At 37.5% G+C, this 23,761-nt stretch overlaps 1 protein-coding gene across 4 annotated transcripts in view; it reads right to left on the bottom strand.

Moving 5' to 3' along the window:
* rspo3 (R-spondin 3) overlaps nt 1-23,761 on the bottom strand; it is a 45,941-nt gene that overhangs the window by 5,151 nt on the left and 17,029 nt on the right. For 3 of the 4 annotated variants that reach the window (XM_073924401.1, NM_001017358.1, XM_073924400.1), the window contains 4 exon segments: nt 17,617-17,811; nt 17,324-17,467; nt 12,537-12,680; nt 12,279-12,458 (listed from right to left, as the gene is read on the bottom strand). In XM_073924401.1, coding sequence (XP_073780502.1) covers nt 12,279-12,458; nt 12,537-12,680; nt 17,324-17,467; nt 17,617-17,698 — 550 coding nt within the window. In that variant the 5' untranslated portion in view covers nt 17,699-17,811. 4 annotated transcript variants of the gene reach the window in all.

Below are 23,761 nucleotides of genomic sequence, written 5' to 3'. Positions count from 1 at the left end.
GATTTGGTGATCAATGGATTAGGTGTAATCCTCTGCCTTTCCCATAAACCAAGGCGTAACATGACCAGAGCATTGTTGCGATTATTATGGATATGTTTACAGACACCTTTTTTATTTAATCAGTTTTTGCTTTTTCTAGAAATAAAGTTCTCAACTTTATAATTGCTAAAATTGGGGGGGGGATTTTAGAATTTTTTGCTACCACCAACCATATGAACGTCCAATGACAAGGAATAAAGTAACAGCAAAAGATTTCAATTTAAAGAAATAATTCACCCAAAAATATAAATTCTGTGATCATTTACTGTCCTTTCCCTTGTCAAAAACCTGTTTGAGTTCTGTTGAACAGATATTTAGAAATAAGATAAAAATCTATAACCATCGACATCCATTTTAGGGCTGGGCGATGTCGACCAATTTGCCAGCGTATGATGTCTCATGTAAAATTTTGCGATGGACAATCATGTCATAGGCGATGGTGAATTAATTATTTATGAATAATTAATTAATTCATAGCAAATTCATTATTTGTAGCCTACTGTTTCAACTATCTGACCCGCATGGTCTTTGTTTTACCCATAACCAAATCATAAATAAATAAAGTTATACACAAATCACCACCTGTCAATCACTTTTTCCGCGGGACTCTGGCATAAATTGGCAGAGTGATCTGTGTCGTTATAATGGCGTTGACAAACTTGTTTGGAAAAAAAGGTGCACAACCAACAGGATCCAGGGAACAGTATCTGAGGTAGGTTTTCGCTAAAATTGAACCAGAGTACTGACGCTGTGACATGTTACCTAATTGATTCAAAAGATGATGGTCATTAGATAGAGATAAGATTAATTAAATATCACGTGTAATAACTAGTGAGAGGCAATCAAGCGGTACATGCTTGATAAACTGTCCGATGTGCACTGCTCTCTTTTATGCTCAAAGCACCTGCTGACTGCATGGAGCTCAGACGTGCGCGTATGTTGCAGTGCATGCCTGTGTGCGTTTTCAGTGGTATAGTGTGGAAGGAGGGCTTTTCAGAAATGCCAGTGTAAACGTGTATTGTTTTTGTTCTAAAATGGCATTTTAAAACTAAGACGTATTAGTCTAAAAGGGGCCGTGGGTATTTTTTGCGAGCGGGTTGCTGCTGGGACGGGGCGGAGGATCGTGATGCCGGCTTTGCATCGTGATGTTTATTGGCCATCGGCGATGGACGATGGCATTGTCTCTCGACCCAACCCTAATCCATATTAGTTTTTACTATAGAAGTTGATGCTCTCACCCCCCTGATTTAAGTTTGATACCCCTTGAAGGACATCAAAAAATGATATATGGGGGTCTGCCCTTTTATAGTTTAAAAATAGTTTGCCCTGAACTGTATTTTAAATAATATTAAGAATTAAAATAATAGATAACTTAAATATACATTTGACCACCCCTATAATGGTTCATACCATTGTGAATGCATGTTTGCGCCACAAATATTAGTTCAGTGGTTTAAACTTTTAAGTCTAGAGCACCAACAGACTTTTGTAAAATATTAATTTGTACTGTAGGTGTCGTAAAACTAGATACACAGTTGTGATGTATTATATTCTTGTATTGTATTTTATTCTTGCTCAGACTTGAAAGTTAAACAGTAAAAAAAAAAGTGCAGTCTTTCATGGTCATTCATTAATAGGTGCAAAAATGCAAACCTGTCACGATTTTTATCACAAATGTCATTGAGAAGCACTCAGTATCCCTCAAAACACTGAAAACATAATAACAAGTTTAATTAATAAGTTTGATGTAATTGAATTAAATATAAATTAAATCACTGAGGCATATTACCGTAGACAATTGTAAAACTTGACCCCGCCCAATCGTCAATGTATTATCGAATCCTGTTTATAACCACTTGACGGTGAGTAAATTGTGAGTACATTTCCATTTTTGAGCGAACTATCCCTTTAAAGTTGAAATTGAGCAAAATTTTACAGGTGGTCTTTGTACATCTTAAAATAGCTACAAGATGATGGATCTATTCATTATTTCTTGCTGAATCAATTGATTGCAGTCCCGTCCTCCTCTAAGATATGTTGCAAGCTTGCAATGATCTGCAATGAGTTTGTTTCATAGCGAAGTCTAGATGTTTCAACATAGGTGAAACGAGGGGTCATCTGGCTCTGATTAGGCATTATTCTTGAAAGAGTGATTGAGAGGGCAGAAAAGGAGGAGATTTTGGAGGAAGCGGGAGATGAGAGGGTCAAAGTGTGTCAGGACAGATGGAAGAGTGGGGGGCAGTAAATTGTGAAGCGCTTGAAAATCAGCTCAAATGCTCCCAGGCTGCTGCTGGTGGAGCGGGCTGAAACGGGATCTGATGTCGGTGCAGTGGGGCACGATTTCATTAATGAATCCTGAGGGTGGGGTGAAGGGAGGCGTGCTGTCGTCCGGGGGCTTTTGGCAGGAGCCAGGCGGGGATTAAGGGCTCTGGCTCGTCCCACAGGAGGAATGCCCGGGCTTTGAGGGCCCAGTATAGCAGCTCTCCCTTAGGGAGGTTGGTACTGGTGTGCAGGGCAGAAGAGAGCAGAGATACATGCAGAGGAGAAGAGTTCAGTGGATGACTGAGATGCACACTAAACTAAGCTGGTGGGATGCCAGATCTGAACAGACATAAAACTTGAACTTACAATGTTATAAGAGCATCTGCACACAATTTTCTTTGCTGGGATTTTATAGATACTTATGGTTTTTAGAGACTTATGGTGCTTACGGTACAGATCAGTACACTTTTATGTCCGCTTCTCCGCTTAAGTCGCTGCCTAATTACAGTACATACACAAGTCGTGCATCTCCGTTAGAAAATTGCCATTACATTTACACACATTTGAATTAACGAACTTGATTACACAAAATATATGAACGGACCCTTACTTGTGTGACGATCACATGTTGATTCAGAATTCATTCTAAAATGCTGATCTGGTGCTTAAAGGGATAGTTCACCCAAAAATGCGTTTACTCGCACTATAAAAGAATGCTGGGTTTCACACAATTCCTTCATGTTGTCCCAAACACAAATTTATTAAGTGACCTAATCATTTTTACAGATTTAAGTGGATTAAACCTAAAACAATTAAGTTGTCCTCAAAAAAAACCTTAAGATGTGTGTTGTTTCAACTCATTTTAAAATTTAAGTGGTTTAAACAAGCAATTAAAGCTTTTTTTTGAGTGCATACTTGACGTTTTTTTAGAAACTTGTAACCATTGACTTACATAATATTTGTTTATCCTACTATGGATATAGATGGTTACAGGTTACTTCAACACTCTTCAAAATATCTTCTTTTGTGTCTCAACAGAGAGAAAAAAAATTGGAACAAGTTAAGGCTGATTTATACTTCTGCGTCAAGCGCACGCGTATGCTACGATACAGTCTTTGCATGGACACATAGCCCTAGCACCTCTCAAAAAATGTAACGCGTACGTGTAGCGCAAGCCTTGTGATTGGTCGGCTTGGTTGCGCTGACGAGTGTGGGCGGAGGTGAAAGCCGCGCGAGCATGATGCAGCCAGTGTTTACAAGTGTGCAGTTCCATGAAGGAGCTCCGGATGGAGACTGTTGTATTGTGTTTACCTTATGATTAAAGTTGTTGCACGTCCTCTGGTTCTCCCCTGAAAATGAGCTAACTTGAACCACTTGTACATTAAGGAAGCGTTCAGAAAAAACTCCTGCGAAGAAACTCGACACCGAAACATAAACACCTACTGCCAGCTAGCGTTTCAGTAGTGTTATTGCAGAGGAACAGAAACAGCACATAGAATTAAAAATGCACAGCTACATGCAAGGCTTATGCCGTGGGTCAGGCCGATCACTTGACACAAAAGTATAAACCAGGCTTTAGGGTGCTTTTACACCTGCCTTATTTAGTTCTTTTTTCCTCGTTGTTTGGTGCGTTTGGGCAGGTGTGAATGCAGCAATCGTACTCCAGTGCACACCAAAAGCAGACCAAAAAAGAGACCTCCTTGAAGAGGTGTTTGTCTGAAGTGATGTATACAAACTATATAGTATACTATGAGCAGGGATACAATCAGCCAGCACAGTTGTCCCTCTATAGTCAAAAGCGACATTTTGTGTCAGCCGGTTTGTTTACTTGCAGGAGTTCTATTGGCATTTTCCTGCACATTAATTCTGACCAATCATTCAAAAACATCTGGCCAATGAGTGATATGGATTTTGTCACATGTCTGCATTTTGGTTCTTTTCAACTGGTTCGGACAAATGCAATCAGTGTGGTGTGAAAAGGACCCAAAGACGGAAGAAAATGCTACAATGTATCATTTGTTGCCCTTGGTCCGGACCAAATGAACCAAACCACAGATGTGAAAGCACCATAAGAAATGTTTCCTATAAATCTGAATGTTAAAAACAACAATGCTAATTGTTTCTCCAGGATTTTTTTATAAACAAAGTTCAAAAGAACATAAGCCAATTTAGTTTATTCAATTCACCTAGAGCGCATGTCTTTGGACTATGAAGGAAACCGGAGCACTCGGAGGAAACCCACACGAGAACATGCAAACACCACTCAAATACCAACTGACCCAACCGAGACTCGAACCAGCGACCTTCTTGCTGTTAGGAGACAGTGCTAACCATTGAGTCACCGTGTCGCCAAACATTTGATCTTATCTATAAAACGTTCTAAATCATTTAACTTCTGATCAATTTACTTAGAATCTGCCGAATACAAAAAAAAAAAAAATTAAATAAGAAAAAACTGACCCGAAATATTTAAAGCCTAGTACCTATAAATGAAGTTTATCAATACTAAAAAGCCTCAATGAGCACATGTTGACACTAGGAGTTCAACTAGACTTGTAAACTCTGAAAGGGAAAGGACAGAGGCCAGACACAGGGCTGCGTTTCAACAAGCTGTGTAAGAAAAAGGTCAGGATTAGTCAGAGGGAGAACACGAAAGAAAAACAAATGACAAGTAACGGGAGAAGAATGGAGAGGGATTTGGCTGGGGCAACGACAAGTAAAGCAGTTGCATGTGTGTGTGTGTGTGTGTGTATCAAGAATGGGGGGCGGACAAGGAGGATGTATCAGTGTCAGAGGGCGGTTTGGGATTACTTTGAGCTGCCGGGGGTCGGACCACTGACCCTGCTGGTGTATGTGGAACATAAACACGGACAGGACAGAACCCCAGCGCATAATTAGTGTTCAGTTGATGTTCCAGGAGTTGGGGCAGCTGGGTAATCACAAGTGGGGGTGAGGTCGATAACCGGGCCTGCAGTGTAGCTAACGCACCCTCACCCGTGGCCCCCAGCGAATCAACACTGCACTGACTCCTGCCTAATCTAACAGGGAACAGAAAGTCTTTTTAGGCACAAGCAAAGAAGCTGCAGTGGAAGAGAGAATGTATATTTTAGAAGAGATCTACGCTTCTTTGATTTTTATTGGCATTGATGATTCTGTGAGGAACCTTTCACGTCTACTGAACCTTTTAATTTCACAATATCAGTGGAATAGTAGAAATAATAAATGCTTGTTTGAACTGGAAACCTCACAGACCATTGATCAGCCCCAAAATCAGTGCAGCATGAGTTTTGAGCAAATGCATTTGCTTATTGTCCAATCTCTATCATACAACTGATACTAAACAGAGCTGCATTATCCAGTGAGATGCAAATGACTCAGACAAGTATATAGATATACATATAGATATACACTAAGTTCTAAAAGCCCACAAATAATGCACAACTTACAGATAATTTATTTATCAAGCTTTTTGTAGATTTCACAAACACTGCGTTTCACTGTGAAGGACTCATGGCTTTGCCCAAATCCCTTCGATGGGTTTAACTTCCGGAAATAACTATTCATTCTAAGGAATAAGTGGTGAAGGGGTCAAAATTACATTTGTTTGAAGCACACTACTGCATCAACTTAACCAGACGATCAGGCACGTGCACACATAGGGCACAACCTGTGCAGTGCACATGCCCTTTTAAGTCTTGGATAGAAAGTGCCCTTCCAAAATGATCAAAAGTGCCCCCGCGACGCGGCACACCCTCGGTCCCGCCCTTCAGTAGGCGCGCGACAACACCGCTCTTCAGAACGCGCGCAACAACAACAACCCCCCCCCCCCCCCCCCCCCCCCCGCTCTTCAGAACGCGCGCAACAACTACCCAATCACCCCCCACCCCCCGCTCTTTAAAACGCGCGCAACACCAACAACCCCCCCCCCACCTCCCCCCCCCCCCCCCCCCCCTCGCTCTTCAAAAAATTTCTCCTGCACATGCCCTTTGGATGGTCTCTGCACGGCCCTGCAGACGATCAAGGAGATGTGCCTTCATGGCACTATTTGTCTACTAGTTGACATCTAAAATACTGATGAGCATGTTGCTATGTAAAGTGCATCCAGAAAGTATATATAGCGCTTCACTTTTTCCACATTTATTTTTTTGTTACAGCCTTATTCAAAAATGGATTGAATTAATTTTATTTCCTCAAAATTCTACACAAAATATCCCATAACGACAATGTGGAAATTTTTTTTTTTAAATTGTTGCAAGTTTATTAAAAAATTTAACACCTGAAACATCACATGTGCATAAGTATCCACAGCCTTTGTTCAATACTTTGTTGATGCATCTTTGGCAGCAATTACAGCCTCAAGTCTTTTAAAATATGATGGCACAAGCTTGACACACCTGTCTTTGGGAATTTTTGCCCATTCCTCTTTGCAGTACCTCTCAAGCTCTATCAGATTGGATGGGAAGCAACTGTGTACAGCCATTTTCAGATCTCTCCAGAGATGTTCAATAGGATTTAGATCTGGGCTCTGGCTGGACAACTCAAGGACATTGACCGAGTTGTTGTGAAGCCACTCCATTGATATTTTGGTGGTGTGCTTTGGGTCATTGTCCTGCTGGAAGATGAACCGTCACCCCAGTCTGAGATCAAGGGTACTCTGAAGTAGGTTTTCATTCAGGATGTCTCTGTACATTGCTGCATTCATCTTTCCCTCTATCCTGACTAGTCTTCCAGTTCCTGCTGCTGAAAAGCATCCCCACAGCATGATGCTGCCACCAACATGCTTCACTGTAAGGACGGTATTAGCCTGGCATTCACAACAAAGAGTTCAATTTTAGTCTCTTCAGACCAGAGAATTTTGTTTCTTATGTTCTGCGTCCTTCAGGTGCCTTTTGTTAAATTCCAGGTGGGGAGTGGCTTCTGTCTGGCCAATCTACCATACAGGCCTGATTGGTGGATTGCTGCACAGATGGTTTTCCTTATGTAAGGTTATCCTTTCTACACAGAAGAACGCTGGAGCTCAGACAGAATGACCATCGGGTTTTGATCACCTCCCTGACTAAGGCCCTTCTTCCCCAATCATTCAGCTTAGATGGCCAGCCAGCTTCCACTTACGGATGATAGAGGCCACTGTGCTCATTGGAGTTTTCAGAGCAGAAGAAATCTTTCTGTGACCTTCCCCAGCCTTGTGCCTCCTTGTCTCAGTCCTGAGGTCTACAGACAATTCCTTTGTCTCCATGCTTGGTTTGTGCTTTGACATGCACTGTCAACCCCGGGACCTTATATAGGCAGGTGTATGCCTTCAAATCATGTCCAATCAACTGAATTTACCTCAGGTGAACTCCAATTAAGCTGCTGAAACATCACAAGAATGATCAGTGGAGACAGAATGGCTGCGTCCGAAACCGCCTACTACACCAGTTGATACTGCATTTGAATTTAAACGTACTACTCGGCCGTTTGAAAAGTACGTTCTATACAGTATGAATGTGAAAAGTATGAATGGAATTCGGACGTACTACATCCGCCATTTTGACATAGTCACGTGACGTACCTGCGTCATTTGCGTCGCTTTACTCCCATTCATGAATTCGCTCACGGGGCATCATGGGATAACGCAGCATGCATGGGATGCGCTCTCCAGAATCTCGCCGGAAGTAGTAAGTCATCCGGGTACTTCTCGCATACTGATTTTCGAATTCTGTGAATTCGGACATACTACTCGGCTCGCATACTGATTTTAGCATACTGTATATTATGGAAGTAAGCGGTTTCGGACGCAGCCAATGTACCTGAGCACTTTAGAACTTTACGGCAATACTTATGAATACTTATGTACATGTGGTTTCAGGTTTTTATTTTTAATAAATTTGCAACAACTTTAAAAAAATATTTTTTTGTTGTCGTTATGTTGTATTGTGTGTAGAATTTTGAGGAAATAAATTAATTTAATCCATTTTGGAATAAGACTGTAACATAAAACAATGTAGTAAAAGTAAAGCGCTATGAATACTTTCTGGATGCACTGTATGTATGTATTTAATTTGATTTATTTTTAATTGTTGATTTTTTATTTATTATTGTTTTATTTATATCGCATAAATATTACTGTAGTAGCCTATAAAAAATGACTATACATCAGGGGTGTTCAATCCTGTTCCTGGAGATCTGCCTTTCGGCAAATTTCAGCTCCAACCCTAATCAAAGACAACTAAATCAATTAGAGGTGCATCCCAAATTGCATACTTATGCACTATTGAAATGAAATGTATTGAATTGTAAAACATCTGAAATGTTGTTTTGGTCATTCTAAAATGCCTTTACCAAACTCCCTCATCACATTGGTTTAGCAGTACAGTATTTATATTATCATTACCTCCAGAACTGTCTTGAGCATCTGAGTTCTCAAAGAGCGTCTCACGCCTCCAAACGCCACCCCGCGTTCAATGCGTGTAAGAATGGAAACGTAGCTAATGACCTTTTGAAATACCATAAATGTGCTTATGATTTAACAAATTTTGAATATAGAGATCATGTAACAGAGTTAGGTGTGAGATGTTTTAGGTTTTTTTCTGTTACATAAGCAATATTAGAAGTTCACTAATCTCCAACCCCTCTTATTTTCCTCTGTTTCCTCTCAATGTGCTGAGGCCCAGAGTGTTTATGAGGTGGAGAGCGATGGAGAGTCGAGTTGGCCTGCTGTCTGTCAAAAAGCAGCAATGTCCCACAAATACCACTACACAAATAAACATTCAAAACATAACTGGCCAAATATGGTTAAGCTTAAAACTGCACAGATCTTTGAGTCTTTTCTATGTATTTGTTTTGCATCACTTGGGAAATTTTTCTGGCACTTCCTTTTATAATTATAATCCAGACGATACAAAACAAGCATTTATATGATAATAAAAAGAGCAAAGTCAATGTTTTTCTTCTAAACTGGACAAAAGCCTACTAGTAATTCCATTCGCTGAGTATCAGTATTATTGTTTTTCAGACTTACGCTTAGAGTTTTGGCCTATAGAGCCAATCCCCATCATTTCTTCACCAAGATGTTGTATAATGGTAAATGCCCTTTTTTTTTTTACAAATCACAAAATGAGAAGCTTGTGCTCACAGTTGTCCATAAAAAGGAAGTAAAAAAAAGTAAAAAACAAAACTATAAGAGACTGATTGCATGTGTCATACTGTACATGTTGTTTGTTCCAAGGGCTCTAGAATGATATGATGGTTGGTAAAAAACAAAATCAAATTTCACGCATCACTTAATGAATATCCTGACTTTGAATGTTAGTCTTTGTGCATGACTGTGCACATTTATGAGACTATTAAATAGGTAATTCACTTCGACGTAAGCAGAAAAATATTTTATATACATATATGCAATCAAAATTACCTTTTTGGTTTTTTTTTTTAACAAAGATTTTGTTAGTTTTTCTCTAAACTTGAGGCAGTATTTGCTACAGTTCATGTGTTCTGCTGTAAACATTCATTCATTTTCCTTCGGCTTAGTCCCATTATTCATCAGAGGTCTCCACAGCAGAATGAACCGCCAACTTATCCAGCGTATGTTTTACACAGCGGATGCCCTTCCAGCTGCACTGGAAAACATCCATACACATTCATTCATTCACACACATACACTACGGCCAATTTAGTTTATTCAATTCACCTATAGCAAATGTCTTTGGACTGTGGGGGAAACCGGAGCACCTGAAGGAAACCCACGCAAACACAGGGAGAATATCTAAACACTACACAGAAAAATCAACAGACCCAGCCTGGACTCAAACCAGTGACCTTCTTGTTGTGAGGCGATAGTGCTACCACTGAGCCACCGTGTCACCCAGTGGTGGACTTCTATATTGATTAGAATTTATTCCTCTAAATAATAATATAGTTAGAATTCTATATTAAAAGATTTTTAAATGATACTTTTATCATTATTTTTATTATCCTTGGAAGGAATGGGCGTTTATTATTAAATAAGTGAGGCGACAGTGCTAACCACTGAGCCACCGTGTCACCCTGCTGTAAACATACATAAATTTGTCTTAAAAAAATTGAGGGGACTGACTTTTAGTTCCCCAAAGAACCTTTCAGTGAACACTTTTTCATTTTTCCTTTGTATGAATTAAAACCCTTTTTGGTTAATAAAATGATTCTTTGAATTGAAAATGTTCTTCATGTAACCATCTACAGCAATGAATAATGTTTATTTGTAAGAGTTTTAGAACAACACCAAGGTGAATAAATAATGACTTTTCATTTTGGGTGAACTTTCTCTTTAAGTATTAAGGCTGATTAATATTTCTGAGTCGAGCTCGGCACATGTATGGTTCGGTGGATCCTTCGTGCAGCCGCATACCCCTTGCTGAGGCCGACGGTGATGTGCACCTCTTAAAAATGAGTGAGTTTTAGCTACCATTTCATTAAGGTGCACGAAAGGGTCACAAAACACCAAAACACATTTTTTGAGATGTTGACAGTCATAAATGTGTCCCACACTGCTAAAAACACTATTAGGACACATATATTTCACAAAAAAAGTGAAAATTTGTTCTTTTTGCGTTATTTTAAGTAAATTCGTTCTTTTGGTTTGAAAAGACATTTTAAAGCTATGTCACGGCGATTAGATCCTTGTGTAATTTCCAGCATGGAGACTGGATGAAAGTACTAGCGGGTACAACCTGACGTCTTTGAGTTTTCATCTTTAACTCTAGAAAAAGACTTGGTTCGAACCAATCAGTGCATTCTATTGTGAATGAGGTGCAACTTCATTAATGTGCATGATATAGCTTTAAAGATGAAGTTTCAGATGACAGAGAGACGCCACGTTGTGTTGCCAACCGTAATTAAAACAAGTGGAAGACGAAGAATTGTTTGGAGACATGGGTTGTCAGTGTTGCGTTTGAATGTGCCGCAACAAAGATTTTGTTTACATTTCCCCATTATGTGTGTAGCATGTGGACTAACATTACAGTGGTCTGCTAACACGCGACAAAAACATGTTAGTAAGGAACATTTTTTTACCCGAGAGCTTTTCGCATCTGGAAATGGTGAAATCCAGATTTGCCACTCGTCTTCGTTTAAAAAAAGACGCGGTTCCATTTGGTGTTGATTGTCCTGTCTGTATAGATTTGGTAAGTGTGTGATCATTGTTCTTTGCTTATGTTTATTCAGATGGGAAAGTTAGTATCGTCAGCAGTACTCTTTCAGTTTTTAAAGACAAACCTTTGTCAAAATTATTTAGTTACTAAGTTACAGTACATTAATATCACTACAATATTATGGACTGAAAGATCCGCTGTAAATGCTGCTCTACGAATGTAAAAACCTTAACCAAACAATTACTATTGTGTAGGAATTTCGCTGCATTTTGTGACAGGATAGTCTATACAGCTGCAGTCTATATGGCTGTTTGACGCTAATTCCTGCATCTACTGAGTGCTTCCAAGTTACCGGGATATGCAGAGGTTTTTTTTTTCTCTCTCATTCGACGTGCGGTACAAAAAATTCCATTAAAATTAAACTCTTCCAGCAGTTCCTTACATTCAATATCTTGTTTGTCACAGGGGGCATGCAAGAAATGTTCCTGAATAAAAGTGAAAGTGCCAAACTGCAGTTAAAGTCGACAAATTAAGAATGAAACACCTGAAATTACATGAAACTCCAGAGGACTTGTGGATAGCGTGGTGATGCAATGACGTTAATCGAATTATGTGTAATAACATTTACAAACTTGACACAGAGGAACATAAAACCCGCTGCCAGCTGTGTTACAGAAGTGTTATTGTAGAGCAACACAAACAGCACGCAGATATATAAATGCACAACTATGAGGTAAATCAGCCTTTACATTTTGGTTGTCCTTACAAACACAGATGATTCCTCAAATCACAAGGCTTTTTACTTTTCCAAGTGATCCAACTTTCAGGGCGTGACAGGATCTATTATGAATAAACAAACAGCCCACTTACATCTCTTCTTTTTGACAAAGCATTCCCTCTTTTCAGAAGTTGGAGGGCATGGGCTCCCCATTGGAGAAGGATTCTGTAGGACCTTCCGGGTCCTTGTTTCTTCACCCCATTTGAAGCCACAGGTTTTTCCCGAGCGCGAGCAGGTGCCCCACTCGCTCCACTCGCTCACTTCACAGTGCACTAAAACACAGTGAACATTTCAGAGAAGCCACACATACAGCACCGGGTCTTGACCGCAGGTGTCTGTTAGAGACTCACCTGTCGGAATGCACTCCATTGAGTCATTTGGCTCAAACTCATCAGGACAGACATGATGGCATTGCCCTGCATGAAGGAAGTGTCCCGGCACACACCTCGTACATGTGTCACTGTTCTGACACAAGTCACAGAGCGCTGGACATGCTGTGAAACACACATACACACACATAGTCAATTTAAATTTGAGCTAGTTTCACAGCAGTGAAGCTTTTAACATTTCCCCCACTCAATAATGTTGTAGCACATCTAAACTCCAATTCTAAATCAAATCTGCGTCTTTCTTAATTGTGGCATTGACAAATCTGATATTAAAATTGACGACCTTTTCACGAGTTCACACTTGCATTCGTTTAAGTATAAAGCATATTTGGCGTGCTGTCCGGGGGGAGGGCTCTGAGCTTGAGGAGACACCCCAACTCGAGTTATTCCCCTTATCAGGAAACAAAGAGGAGTTGGGATTTGAGCAAAGTATCTAGCCCGGCCCCAGAACGCTCCCCCCGGGAATGTAATGCAAGAGGTGAGGTGACGGGGTGGTGGAGGGATGCTAAAGTCGTGAGATGCTGCAGGTAAGACAGCTTTGGTATATATAGGGGTTGCTCAAGAACTGATTTGATGATGGGATAATTGTCAATGACGTATTCGATACTGAAACTTCTGCGCATGCTCCTCCCGAAATTTGTTTATAAAACATCACTTGAATCAACTGATTCACTAAAAACAAATCGTCGCCTTGGAATTATAAGGTTCTATCTAACATTTTTGTCAAAACTGAGTTACTGACATATTCCTATTAAAAGACAACTTATTTACATTATGGGATGTAGTTATTAAAGTTGTTTACATTTTAAGACTTTTTATTTAAAAAAAACAAATGTTTCACATATACTAATCCAGAAAACCTAACAAAAAGCACTCAGGGGTAACTCAGATATTTGGTCTGTACTCTTTGTGTAAGGAATTCATCAAAATAACAACACTAAACAGTCCAAGGCACTCGAAAAATGTGGAAAAATTAAAAAGCCTGTATTTACATGGCTAAATCTTTAAAAACCTACACGTTTCCGCAAGGATACAGTACATAGGCAAATAAAATCAAGAGAATTGTAAAAATAATTGGAACATTTTGATGAGTGACCCCCATCTCAGGGAAGCTTTACCTGTGTATTTCGAAAAGCGCCAACCATTCAAGATAAACTTGTTTGGTTGACTGGTTAAGTCAAACAACAGGAAACTACAGATGTGGTAATTGCAATCATTGTGATAACATACTTAAGACGAACATATTTAGAGATCCATCATCAGGCCGTGAATTTAAGATTTATTCAGTTATTAATTGCAATACTACATTTGTTGTTTATCGTCTGGAATGTCTGTGCGGATGTTTTTATATAGGAATTTTTAGCGGAGCATAAAAATGCGATACGTACATGTAATCCACAATATCCTATGCCCCTACATTATAAAAATCAAGGTCACATCCCAGTTTATTAAAAATAGTTGGTATTGAACACATTTATAATTCTACAAGAGGAGGAGACAGTATAAAAAGATTAAAACAGAGAGAGACTTTTTGGATCTATACATTAAAAGCAACCAGATTTCCAGGTTCAAATGGTGAATTAGATTTTTCTTCTTTTTTGTAAAATAGTTTTTCTATAGATGCTTTACAGATTATCATCATATATTGTTGAATGTGCTTGTATATTCTTATGTGTACATGTTTATATATGTGTATATGTATCTGCACATGTAAATATGTGTGTTCGTATAGATTTATGTATGTACATGCCATGCTTAAGCATACTTTTCTGTACATCCTTGTTTATTAGTACTATATATATATTTTTTCTCTCTCATATATGCAAGTGTATGTCTATGTATGGTTGTATGTCATCCCCTATCTATGCCGAATTAATGGTGATAGTTGACTTTGTTTATTAGATTGTTTGATTGTTGTTGGGGTATTTAAGTGAGTCATGTGACCGTAGAGGGGAGACTCTAGACGCGCCTGATTACTGTTGCCCTGATGAAGGCAGATCCTTGCCGAAACGCGTAGGTTTTTTAAGATTTAGACATGTGAATAAAGGCTTTTTAATTTTTCCACATTTTTTGAGTGCCTTGGACTGATTACTGTTGGTACACATATACTGTTTGCTATGAAATGCAAAAATTGTAAAGCTTAATATCTCAAAATCATTCAGAATGCAGATAGAACCATATAATTCCAAGGTGATGAAATGTCTAATTCATTTTTTATGACTTGATCTGAATTCTAATGGCCCCTTTTTTAAAGGTGTCACTATCACTATCATGTCTTTTTCAAGAAAACAGCTGCTTTAGAACTTCAAATGTTCACCAACCCAAACAGTATTGTATGTCTTAACAATAAAAATGAAAAATAAAATAAAATAATAGTGTATCAGGTGAGGTTCAAACTCGGGTCGGCGGTGTCGTAATGCAACGTGCTGATCACTGGACCACTGGTGCGATAGAATTAATAAATAAATATTGTACTGTTATTTGCAAGACTCTTTCAACCACAGTATTATGCTCTATTGATGGCTTAATCTTTTTCTCCCCTTTTTAGATTTCTAATTAAGTTAAGTCAGATTTATTAATGCTGTGAATCATCTGATCTTTATTGAGCAGGTGTAATATTCATGAACATGAATTATTTGAATTCTTATTTTCCCTAAGGTGCCGCTGTTTGGGGTCGAATGATAGTTACGTCATTATTAACCTACAGGCTGCATGGGGCTGCGAAAAAATTATAATTACAAAGAGTGAGGCTATGGTCAAAAAAATAAATGAAAAAAGTGCGACTGCTGAGAGTGCAAGCAGCTAGGGACACCGGCCCTCGCGGACAAAAAACATACTGGCCCACTGGGAATTCTCCCAGTCCTCCTGATTAGCCAATCCGGGCCTGCATGCTAAATATCTGGACCTGTCGGCGATTCTAATCATGCCGTGTGAAATGTGTTCTGATTGAAAATAACATCGGGGATAACCTACAACCAATGACAGAGCAGCATCGACTAGGATGGGTACCTGCAGGCCAGTGGGAGGTTGGGGGAGGAGTTAAAAGTGCATTTTCAGTTTATTTGGACCCAAGAGACGAAGGAAACACTAGTGGAAATTTGGTATGAGCCCATATGAGCATTATCACAACCGAGTCAAAAAATAAAAGATTGAGGAGAAATTGCTAATTCCCTTTAAACCCATATAAAAAGCAGTACATTTTCTACCCCATTACAGGCTTCTTTCTCATTATGTAGTTAATAACAACAGATCTATGTGTGTTTTGTTGTGAGGTGTAATTTGGACAAAGTTGTCAGGGATTCTTCCTATTGTAAACTCATGCAGTGTGAAACCCTCTGTCGCCGATCCATCTTGCAGTTTAAACAAAGCAGCGACAAAATGCTACCCCAGATAGTCATACAGTGTAAAAAAATCTGTGAGGCAACTACTTTGAAAACCACACAGTCTGAACTCAGCATAATTGTGAAAAGTTTTGCCAACAAAATGTTAAAATAATTGAAAATAAACAGTTCATTTAAAAGCCAAAAATCTTTCATAAAGTAGACTAGAAAGAGATAGGAACTGAAAAGGCTGCTGCATCTTTATTTTAGGACAGAACTACTTGTGTGCTCAAAAATTTAAAGATCTGCAATGATAGATGGCCATTATGTTTTTTTCTGGAACCTGAAAATACTGGTTTCATTTTAGGCATTTTATTTCACTTGCAAATGTGTCTGTAATACTTTTTAAATAATCATATTGGTATATGTAAATACAGTTGCCATTGTGGCTAATTGTGTAAATAGTCATACTAACAATTGTCTGAATAAATGTTCATTAATTCTAATCCATTATATCCCGGTGAAATTATTCTGAAGCAGATTAAAGGCATAGTTCACCCAAATTGGACAATTCTGTCACTATTCACTCACGCTTTACCTGTTCCAAACCTGACTGAGTTTATTTTTTCTGTTGAACACAAGAGAAGATATACTGAAGAATGCTGGAAACCATCGACTTCCATAGTATTTATTTTTCCAACTGTAAAAGTAAGTAGTTAAGCAATTCCATGCAAATGTCAATCTTGCCATGAAAAATTTGAGGTTTTCACCAAAATACGGACGTCCTTTTTTGTATAAGCAAGTATTTTGCAGTACTTTAGAAATACTCAAAAATGTCTCTGTCAATGTTTTCAAACTATTATATTTGATTTGCCAAAGTCACACAAGTGTCAATTTCACATCGGTCACATCCATAACGTAGGGGTTTCACATCCATGATGAAACTTTTTCTTCATCCATATATGCATGTTAAATTTTTCTCATTTTAAGTACAAAACATGTTTACAGATTGATGTTTTCTCATAACTCTGTGGTCAGTTGTTTTGGAAAATATAAACAGATGTTTCAATATAAAGTTAACAAATACTTCCTCTATGAATTTATGTGTTGAGTTTTTACTGCATATGTCACATCCATAATGCTGGAATGGCCCAGTTACAGGTTTTTTTTATCTTTCTTCGAAATATCTTCTTTAGTTTTCAACAACAGGAGAAAGAAATTCATAAAGCTTTGGAACCACTTGAAGTTGAGTAAATAATGAGTCAATTTTCATTTTAGGGTGAACTATCCCTTTAACAGCAAATAACTGAGTTCTTCTCATATTCTAATTACCATTTTTCTAAACTATAGCAAATAAACTGTGCTAATGTGAGAAATGTTAAAGGTGTTTGAATAATGTTTTGGTTTGACTGTAAACTGAGCACTCACCAGCAACACACTCTTTCTTGGTATCGCTCGGCACCAGCCCATCTGGACAGCTCTCCATGCACTTGCCCTTGTGCAAGTAGGATCCTGCTCTGCAGCGCAGGCAAAAGTTCCTGTTAAAGCACGAGTCGCACTCTGACCCACACTCTGCAAGACAGGTTACACACTCATTACCACATCACCTGAACTGAGACAATGCTGAATTACACAGGCCACTCCCCATTGCTTTATGACCATAACTAAGAAATACATTCCTCTGTAGTGTAAGTGTTTCATGCAGAAACTGAGACTCTTACTTATGCAGTCGTTCCTGTCGGGGGAACGTGTGCCGTAGAAACCATTGGGGCAGGAGGCCAGGCACACTCCGATCTGCCTCATCCCGTCCCTCTCCAGGTGAATAAAAAGCTTGGGTTTGCAGGTCAGACAGCCATTGTAAACCGAGCAGGTCTGACAGCCTCCCTGGCAGCCCTGGGAGCTCACGCCTGATACCTCTGTGGCACAAACAGCATCTTCACTTTAGCATCAAATCACTTCAAAATCTAAAGATTTGGGAACTTATTTTTGCTGCTTGTTCAGTCTACTTATTTAAAATAAGCTGAGACGACATAATGAGATTTTTTGGGGACAGCTTAATTGTTTCGTGTTCAATATACTTAAATGGGTTATGTTAACTTAATCGATTAGCGTTGAGACAACATGAATACATTGTGCGGAACCCTGCATTTTGTAAAGTGTATAATAGATTTAAGGCAATTCAATTTTTTTGTTTTTGTTTTGTGGAATGTGAAACTACTGGTGTCAGTTTAGGCCTTTTCTGTCACTTGAGTTTGTAATATTTGTAAACAGCAATAACCATATTTGTATATTTAAGAGCTGGCTTGTCATTACAACTGGAACTAAGAGCAAAAAGACAAACAATATTAGCTTGAAATGCAGCACATTCAGATAAATGTTTATTGTTGCCTGTAACTGGTTTTGTCCTATATAGCAATAGTTGCTTTGCTTCAAAGCTTTTATAATTCAAACTAGTTCTAACCTGGGGGCATTTCTGAAAACCATCATTAGCCAACTAAGGTCGCAAGTTCCGTCGTTACAAACATAGTTCGTTTATTTGGCGTTTCACAAATCTATCGCTCAAACGAACATTCGCAAACTGCGTCGCAGACTTGTATGCTTGCAACTACACCTCTGGAGCTGTAGTTAGAAACATAGTTCCTGGGTGTGTACTATTCACAGTTATTTCCCTATGCCCTATTCACTTAGAACATTCTGATATTTAAACTTGAAATTATTATTTTTAAAAGCATTAAAGTCATCACTTTTAGGTGTAATTTGCTTTCAAAGTATTTTTACAGTTCACAATGTTCATGTTTGCAATTTTGCTCGCTTCGCAGTGCACTTTGAAAACATTTGAAAACATTGATGTAATTTTGAACACAGCCATGGCTCTATGTGCTATAGCTATAGGTGACCTATTATTTAAAAGCGGAATTTAGGTTATGACTCCAAAGCTTGTTAAAACAAAAAAACAAACGTTAATGTTTTTAGTTTTTATAATAGGTTATTTATTAAGTATCTGTACTGTATATGACATGGGCCTGCTGATTAGAACATTTCTGCAGCGGTTTGCATGAGTCAAATTGTAATAAAACACTTAAAAAATAATAATAAAATAAAATAAACAATATCCTACTCACTAATAACAATTATTATTATCATAAAAATATTAATAATATTTTTTTCATCTCCTAATAAATACCAAATATCAAATTTAATTTCCTAATAAATAGCCTCATTATTTATTTATTTATATGCTTTATATTTAAAATATTATAGTTTTCTCTATAATATTTGTAAAGGAAACACATGCTCTATACGTGCCATTTACATATATTTTATTAAATGTGGAAAACAAGTGCATGTTTTTACCAAAAGCAATATTGGATTTTTTTAAATGTGTAAAACAATACAATTTACACAAAGAAATTATGGGGTTCTTCTCTAAAGAAGTTGTTACCACCCTGTTTAGAGCATCATTATGATCATTTTACTTTATAACCAACATGGTTCAAATGATGGATCTGTGAAAGAGAGACTACAGGTTTTGTGAAACACTCGTCACTACATCGTTCTTTTCCTAAACAATGCCTTATACTATGATAGTTCAGCTGTGAGTTATGTCGTTGTTTAGGAAACGCACCCCTGAATGGCTAAGCAAATTAAACTGATTTTGTATCAGTCTGCTTGATGATTTAAGCCTAGTCAAGTAATCAGACAAAAAAAAAGTAAACAAAAAATTGTTTAATTAGTAACGAATCCTGAAAAACAATGTCGTTCATCATGACGATACCATTAATTCACATTACGATAATATACCAGCTGAAGTGTCATGATACCAAGTAGTATTCAAATACTGTCATTCATAACTCAAAATTATCAAATAAAGAAAATCAGAAACACTTTATTTCATATGTTATATTAGGCCTTCACCTAACATGCATGTTTCTTTTTGTTTATTTTGTAGATAACTGACAAATAAAAAACACATTAAAATAAAGATACAAGTTATACTGAATGAAATTCGTTACAAAAAAGAAAATTAGACTATATGAAGTGGACAAAAATCAATTTCAATGTTTTCTGTTGTTCTTTTGGGATTGTCATCCATTGTTTTTTTTTTGTCTTATCAGGTAGGAATCCAAAGTAATTTAAAATTTCACTTTGTGAGTGAGTCTTTCGTTGTTGTAGCTACTAAATCATATTGACAGGAACAGAAATGAACTGATTCAGATGTGTATTTGAACTAAAGCATCAGAAAATGTGAAATATAGGCTTGAAAAGCCATGAATTCTACACAGTTTTGCAACCCTAAAGTGCTCCACAGACTATACAAATAAAATGGTCTGTTGTTGCACAATTGTGTGAGCATTTTAGTGACTTTTCCACAAGCAACATTATGTATTGTAGATAGACCGTTAATGACGATACTACCGTTTACAAACTACAGTGGCACCGCCAGTATTTTGGAGCCATAATATCACGATACTACCATAGTATTGGTAAACCATGCAACCCTAGTTCATCATAGTTTCCACGTTAATTTCAAAAGCACAACTTTTTTAAACATTCATAATAAGGAAAAACATTTCTTGAACACCAAATCAGCATATTAAATGGTAACTGATTGTGATAATAAGGATGTAGGATGCTCAAAATTCAGTTCTGCAAACAAAATTTTAAATTAGACACTTCATTTAAGCTGTAAAATGTAAAATGTTTCACAATAAGAGTGTATTTTCTATCAAATAAATAAAGACTGTAAATGTATGTTAAATAAAAATTGCAAATTTGAAGTCCCAGCTCCTCCCTCTCTCTCTCAAACTTTACTTTCTGTCCAATCATATTAAATGCATAACATTTTTTCTAAATCTTTAAAAAAAAAAAGTAAATAGAATTTCACTGGTCTGTATTGTATAATGATATAAAAAATCTAATTAATAGCAAAAACTGTCATTGGTCACATATTGTGAGCTAACACTAAATATATAAATGGAAACTGCTCAAGTCATGTTTCACAGTTCACATAGAAAACAACATGTCTTAACCTAATGTGTGAATTTGAACCAAACAGAAAACCTTGTTTCGTCCCCCAGCACCTATAGTTACAACAAAACATACTTGGCATTTACGTGGACATTCTCAACATTTATAAGAGCAAACAGGAATGGTGGGTATAACTAAATGGTTCCAGGTTCACCGAAGAAAGAACAGAGCCATCAATTAAGGCTACAGCAGTGACCATAATGTAGTGTAATAATAAACACGACAGGAAGCACAGTCATCTGTGGATTCTCGCGGCAGAGAAACTAATCAACAGAGACACGTTGCATACCGGGGTTTGCACGCAAACGGCAGCACAGTAGCCTTTGTGTTCATAAGCGCGCAAACAGAGCGGCCTCACTGTCACAAAATCCCAGACAGAATCATCCCGTCTCTACTGCAGACCTCCAGCTGCGAAAACCTGCAGAAGCGGCCCACCACAAACGCTTGACGGAGGGGTTACTCAGTGTGCAAGTGACATATTTAGAAAACACTCTCACTCATCAGTTATAAAGATGACCTGTTGCATGACCTGACGGCAGACCCTGAAAATGAATAGAGATATTCCTGAGAAGTGCATTCAAAGAGTTTTCTTTGCCTGAGGGATTGTGCGTAACATCGATGCTCTATTGCCTCAATGTTTTGGCTGGGGAACTGAAGAAGTCAAAAGTGATCGAGTTCACAGTTACTGTGAGAAGAACAGACGTTTACTGATTTAATCGTATCATACAGCGAAGTACCTCAATAAATCGAGCAGGGTAAAAAATGAGTATCGTTGAGCATCTGTGATTGAAGTCAATCAGTTCCAGGTGTCTCTGAACGCTCAGACGCTTAAAGCTGTGCTGTGTTTTAGAAGCGGGTTCAGATTATCTGAATGAGGGTGATGCAGGGCAAAATGAAGATTGCTCTAACTCAAGTTCAGAGAAGAAAAATATTGCTTGTACTTTCACGAAAGTTGATATGATATGGCTTGAAAGCATGCTGAGAATTTCTACAACCATCAGCAAATTTAAACAATAAGGAAGTGCTTAAGAAAGTACCGGAAACGATGGTCACTAACATCATTTTAACAGACTCAAAATAACGATAAAAGACATCATAAAAATAAATCCTAGTAGTTTAATTAAACAACAGTTTCACCAAGTAACAGCACATCTTAACAGTGGTGTAAAGAGTACTGAAAATTCACACTCAAGTAAAAGTACCATTACTTGCCCAAAAATTTAGTCGAGTAAAGTAGAGTAAATATTACTTAAAGTATGAGTAAAAAGTTACCATTTTAAAAGTACTCAAGAGAAGTGAGTATTATTGGAGAGTATTACGCTGTGAAAATCTGATGTTATTTGTGCTTGTGTGTGTAAACGTAACATTCTGTAGTGCATTTAGTCATTGCTTAAGACTATTTGGTGATTTAATTTACTGTCCTCATACAGTAAACATCCGCCATCTTCTCATCAGCTACATGCATCTAAACAGTCTCTGGGTCATTGCGTGTAAAGATTTTGGACATGCTTCCAAGTGGTTTACTGCATTTATAAAGCACCCATGTCTTGAGGTAGCTCAGTATGATGTGATGTACTGTCTATGGGTGATTCGATTGGACAGGAATCACAAGACTGATTTTTCTACTCAGCCAACCCCCATAGACAGGAAAAAATAAAGTAGTGACTGCAGGTTGAAGGAAAGTAGTAGAGTAAAAGTACAGATACTGCACTAAAAATGTACTCAAGGAAATGCAAAGGTACACATTTTAAAACGACTTAGGAAATTGCAATTCCTGAGAAAAACTACTCAATTACAGTAATTGGGGTTTTTGTAATTTGTTACTTTACAGCACTGCATTTTAACTACACAAACCTTATCTTATTGTTAAAAATGTTGGTGACTGAAAGATTTTTTTTTCAAGAAGTTTTTTATGTTTATGCAAGATGACCAAAAATACCGTAAAACAGTAAAGTTAATAAAAATAACTGAGAATAACAGATTTTTTTAGCATCATTAATCCAGTGTAAATGTTTACTGGAAGTGATGGATTCATGAAGAAACTTTGACATCTTCAGAAGCCTTTTTCCTCAAAAGGTTCTTTGTAGAGGGAAAAGGTTAATCAGAATGTTAAAAGTGTCTGTACACAGAGAAAATCCTTTTTTTGTACCCTTTACTTTAAAGAGTGGAGAAATGCTGATTTGAGGCTCAGTATCATTTTCTTTGATGATTGTAAAGTTCAACATATTTAACCATTATATACAGTTGAAGTCAGAATTAATAAAGCCCCTGAATTAATAACCCAACCCCCCCCCCCCATTTCCGTTTAACAGAGATATTTTTTTTAACACATTTCTAAACATCATAGTTTTAATAACTCATTTCTAATAACTAATTTATTTCATCTTTGCCATGATGACAGTAAATAATATTTTACTAGACATTTTTCATGACACGTTTATACAGCTTAAAGTGACATTTAAAGGCTTAACTAGGTTAGCCAGGTTAACTATGCAAGTTAGGGTAGGCAAGTGATTGTATAAGGACGGTTTGTTCTGTAGATTATCGAAAAAATAGCTTAAAGGGGCTAATAATTTTAACTTTAATAATGTTTTAAAAAAAATTAAAAACTGCTTTTATTCTAGCCAAAATAAAACAAATAAGACTTTCGCCAGAAGAAAAAATATTATCAGACAAACTGTGAGAATTTCCTTGCTCTGTCAATCATCATTTGGGAAACATTTAAAAAAAGAAAAAAAAAAGTTCAAATGGGGCTTAATTTTGATTTCAACTGTATATTTAGGTGTCGAGTATGATCAATTTAACATGATCTTGTTAAATAAACAACAAACAGACATA

The sequence above is a fragment of the Danio rerio genome, chromosome 16, assembly GCF_049306965.1.
Source record: "Danio rerio strain Tuebingen ecotype United States chromosome 16, GRCz12tu, whole genome shotgun sequence".
Classification (NCBI taxonomy): domain Eukaryota; kingdom Metazoa; phylum Chordata; class Actinopteri; order Cypriniformes; family Danionidae; genus Danio; species Danio rerio.
Note: the sequence above shows the minus strand (reverse complement) of the source record. Positions and strands in the feature narration are given on the sequence as shown.